Source organism: Solanum tuberosum, unplaced genomic scaffold (assembly GCF_000226075.1).
Source record: "Solanum tuberosum cultivar DM 1-3 516 R44 unplaced genomic scaffold, SolTub_3.0 scf00048, whole genome shotgun sequence".
Classification (NCBI taxonomy): Eukaryota; Viridiplantae; Streptophyta; class Magnoliopsida; order Solanales; family Solanaceae; genus Solanum; species Solanum tuberosum.
The window spans coordinates 383855-389037 of record NW_006238976.1 but is presented as its reverse complement, the minus strand read 5'-3'; the positions used below and the strand labels follow the sequence as shown (position 1 = coordinate 389037).

General features: G+C 27.3%; 1 protein-coding gene across 1 annotated transcript; it reads left to right on the top strand.

Moving 5' to 3' along the window:
• Positions 1 to 1730: 1730 nt before the first annotated feature.
• LOC102578853 (dof zinc finger protein DOF4.6-like) lies at positions 1731 to 4402 on the top strand. The gene is made up of 3 exons (XM_006343944.2): positions 1731 to 1919; positions 2572 to 3096; positions 3409 to 4402. Exons 1-3 carry the CDS (start codon positions 1896 to 1898, stop codon positions 3856 to 3858), a joined length of 999 nt encoding a protein of 332 aa, XP_006344006.1. The 5' UTR covers positions 1731 to 1895; the 3' UTR covers positions 3859 to 4402.
• Positions 4403 to 5183: the final 781 nt, after the last annotated feature.

Here is a 5183-nt window from a genome sequence, read left to right as displayed (position 1 = left end):
AATTTGTTGATTATTTTTAATTTGACTAATTGAAAGAACAACCGCATAAATTAATTCTCAAAAATTATTAACGTTCATGTAAAAAATTTGATTAAATTTTTATTTTTAAAGAATGAATAAATACTTATACTTGTAGTGATTTATATTTTCGACCCTCATACAGATTAAAATACACTAACTCTTTTAAACGCTACGGTCTATGTATATCGTCCAAATTGGAGAATGACAAAGAACAATAAAGAGAGGTTTAACAACATACTTAATAAATTAAAAAACAACTTAATTAAAATGTTAATCTTAATTAATATCCATTGATTAAAACATGGAGATAATTATGGTGTGTGACTGCAATTTTTTTAAATATATATTTTTTGAGTGCTATTACTTTATGGAGGGTCCTTGATAATGAAGTCTAGTCATTTCTAACGTGGAGTGCTATTATATTCTATAGTTTGTGTCACCATCCTTTAAATTACCACCTTTTTAGGCCAAGATAAAAAATATCCTCCTCTATTTTTCTTTTTACTTCATTTTTGATTTAATTATTTGATATTTAAAATTTATCGTTCAATTAATTCAAAGTTTGCATCCGAGTTTTTATTCACGATTTTTAATACAAAATTCATCAAAAATATTATTAAATAGCAAAATTTTGACGGATTCTATCATTAAATTTTCTTTCTTTTTGTTCTTTCAAACTAGTAATGAACCAGTCAAAATAAGTAACGATATTTGCAATCCATGATTATCACAAGGATATATATAAAATTCACAACAATGATTAATTTATTCATGTTTAGTGCTTTTTTAGGGGAAAAAATTATATCCATTTTATTAGTATGAGTTCATTGTGAAATAGGTGAATACACTTTTTTTTTATATGACAAATTATCTATTTTTTACTATTTCACTCTTCATTCAAATAAAAAAGATATATACCGTCAAGATTAATGACGTGTCACCTAATTTTTAAGCAAAAAATAGAAAATGTTAAACACAAGATAATTATTATGCCTAAAGAATAATATTAAAAGGAGACCAATTTGACTTAATGACAGGCTCCTCTTTAGTCAGAAAAGATAACTCCACCATTATATATCTTAATTATATTATTTTCTACAAAGACATATATTCTTCCACTAACAAATTATTAAGAAAATACTATACTATATATTACTATAAAATAGTCAATAAGTTAAAGAAAAAAATAGTTTTTTATTTCTCATTCGATCTCCGATATTTTCATTAGAATGTGACAAATTCAGTTTTGTGCATTGCAAGATTCATTTTTTAATGCAATGCTTTCGATACAATAATACATATCCAATGAAATCCCATAAAATAGAGTCGGAGAAGGATAAAATGTACGCAACACCTTATTTCTATCTCTTGGAGATAGATAAATTGTTTCTGAAAGACTCAACTCAAGTAAAGTAAATCAAAGTAGTAATAAAATGAAAAAATGAAAGTAAAGAAAAAACATGACAACTAATAGAAAAATAGTGTGAAACATATATATATATACAAAGAATCATAATATCAACAACAAAGTGCGACCACCTAAACATATTGAACAACATAAGGTAAAATATCAAAAGCCAAAAACTACATGATACATCTCATCTAATTAAAAGTGAATGAAATCTCAATCATCTCATTACGATCTACGTCAATAAAAATAATAATATCATTTTACTCATTCATTTTCTCTCTCTTTTCCCACACAAACATAAAGCAACACAATACTGCATCCACAAACCCTCTCAAACATTCCTTTTTTCCTGCTTTTAAAACCACTTGCTCATAAAGCTGCTCATGTTCCTTTTTCACTCCAAAAAAAAACACAATTTTTTCCTTTTGCTTCTTCTTTAATTTCTACTTCTTCATCATCATCCATGGATACTGCTCAATGGCCTCAGGTATTACAATACACAATTCTTTTTTTAAGTTATAATTTCTTGGATTATAGTTTTAAATTTTGTAGCTAGAAATTTGCATTACTTTTGAGAAAGATGATGATTTCCCTACTTTTTCTTTAATTTTCATTAGTTATTTAATTTTCATCATATAATATGTAGCACTCTTATGTTTTTACACTTTTTTTTTCTTTTTTGTTCAATGTATGTGATTATAATTATTTTTTTGAGAAAGTGAAAAAGATCAATTTCTTTTGTTATTATAGTTACAAGTATAAAGTACAAAGCACTCATCCAAAAATCTTTATGGTGTTTATTACTAGCTATTGTAGTAGTTGTTCTTGATATGTAGATAGTAAAATTTAGAGTCAGATCTAAGATTTAAACTAAAGCGTAACACTTTTGAAATTATAGATCGATCAAAATTTAATGTTGTCTATTGCTTTAATTTTCCTTTTCTCTTTTGTTGGAAAATTGGCATAAATAGCCGTTCATCAAAATATTAGCCAGGAAATATATATTTATTGTGTATTAATGTATGATTTTACATAATATAGATAAAAAAATAAATAGTGTATGTTTCTATATGTTTATAAACTAGTGAATGTAATTATTTTTAGCTGATCGATGTGTAACTTGCCTTTTGTTGTTATAGGAGATATTGGTGAAGCCAATGGAAGATATAATAGGAAACACAAATGGTTCATCAAAACCTAATTGTGTTGAAAGGAAATTAGTTAGACCACAAAAAGACCAAGTTGTGAATTGTCCAAGATGCAATTCAACAAACACAAAGTTTTGTTATTATAACAACTATAGTCTTTCTCAACCAAGGTATTTTTGCAAGACTTGTAGAAGATATTGGACTGAAGGTGGATCTCTTAGGAACATTCCTGTTGGTGGTGGTTCAAGAAAAAATAAGAAATCTTCATCTCCTTATAATTCAAATAATAATCATGTTATAGTAAATAATAAAAAACTTCCTGATAATTTGGTTGCTCCTCCACCACAACGAGACAATATCGAGGAATATCCAGAAAGGCATTTTGGAAATCGACCTGATACTTCTATACCTCAACATCATCATGCTCAAAACCCTAGTAAGATTGTCCATGAAGGAAGCCAAGATCTCAATTTGGGATTTTCATCTGATTTCAAGACTATTACTGAGCTAATTCAGGTATTTGAGATTTTTTTTTCAAAATTATTTGGTCAAAATTAATAGGAGTATACTTCTCTATTAATTTTGTACCTCGTAGAGTCTTTAATTATGGTACGTTTATATGTGTTAGTATATACAAGTTAACACAACACTATGTTTTACAGTTTTAGTAAAGTTACAACTTTTTTTTTTTAAAAAAAGTTACTACTCGACTATTCAAGTTACAATAATATATCGTTCATCGTAGAGTCTCTATGGTACATTTATATATGTTAGTGTACAAGTAACGTTACAGATTTTTCATGTTATGTTATGTTATATGTTGAACAGGTACCAAATTATGATGGGAGTAACAAGGACAACAATAGTCCGAATATTTCAACATTGCCTCCTCCTCCTCCATCTTCTTCCTCTTCAGCTTCTTCTCCATCTCAACTTTCCGCGATGGAGTTGATTAATGGGATCACTTCGAGAGGGTTGAATAGTAATTCGTTCATGACAATGCCAAATTCAGTATACAACTCATCTGGATTTTCATTGATGCCATCTCTAAATTTCTCATTGGATCATGGACTTGGAAATAATGTTCATCATAGTAGCTATGGAAATAACAATAATCTTCAAGAGACAAATGCAAATGGAAGGTTTTTGTTTCCTTTTGTAGGTTTAAAGCAAGTTTCAAATAACACAAGTGATGGTGCTAATGAGCCTAGTCTTGGAGATCAATCTACTAATGGATATTGGAATGGGATGCTAGGAGGAGGAGGAGGATCTTGGTAACAAACAAAAAAAAACCTTATATTATATAGCTTTTAGTTAAGGTTTTTTTTTTTTTTTTTTTTGAAAAAAATAATTACGATCATACTGGGGGATTAGGAAAGTGAGAAGGGTATAGTGAGAATCGAATATGCTTATTACGTGATAAAGACTGTCACTGGTATCACTAGACTATAATTAATCTTGATTTATGTTTGTTTGTTTTTGTGATTTTCTTGTAGTGTACTTTATTGGTGGGGGGTTTGTTTGGATTTTAATTTCTTCAAAAACTAACTTCAATAGGATAAAAGGAATTCTCATTTCTCCTAAATCTTTTTTTTTTCTTTCATTTTTTAGTATTGTAATTTGTCATTAATAGTTGGTGGGAAGTAATTATGTGAAGCTTATGGGATATTGTGAAGAAAATATTGTGGAAGGAAATCTAGCCCAAATTTTTTGGAGGGCACAATATTCTACTAGTGTTAATTGTTCTATGTCATATTATTAGAAAAAAATAAATGTATTATACTGTATGATTTTTAAGTTTGTAATATTGAGCTTTGAGAGACTTGCTACTTAATTAATTAATTTGAGCTATTTATTTATGCAAGTACATTTTTGCAGCTTAATTTATGAATATGACAAATTGCTAATAATTTGATTATTTTTTTATTTATATTATAAAGTTTTATCTCTATTTTTATTTTACACATTTCTCAAGATGGCTTTTAAGGTTGTCAGGTTTTGATTCACTTCAAATGGCTGTAAATGACTTAAAAGCCTTGAGCATCTCCTAGGGACAAGGATTTTGGACAATTATTATAATAATATATATGCTTTTGATTAAATAACAATAATACATTTCACTCTAAAAAATAGAATGTCTTCGAATCTTATTCATATTATATAAAATAGAAATATTATTTTTGATAGATTCTCGACATATAACATATCATCAAAACATGTTATCCTTTAATATTAATCAAAATTTAGATTTAATGAGATGTGAAATAATTTTTCTATCATATTTATTTGAATATTATATTTTACATGATGCGGTTTAAATTCCTAACATACATACATCACTTAGATTCGACTTAACCTAATCTTTTTTCTGGTTCACCCTCAACAATCCCTATTTATAATGTATTATTACCATTGGGTTTGGAGGCAAAACTTTTTCTCTATTTTTTGAACTAGGAAAAAACATTTTTTGCTCTAAAATGTAGAAAAATGTTAAAAGACATACTCCTTTACTTTTTTTTTAAAATTCAGTAATTTTGATTTAAATCACGTATATTTGTAAAAAAAATCTTTTACAAAATATGTACCTAGTAGCTCCCCTCCAC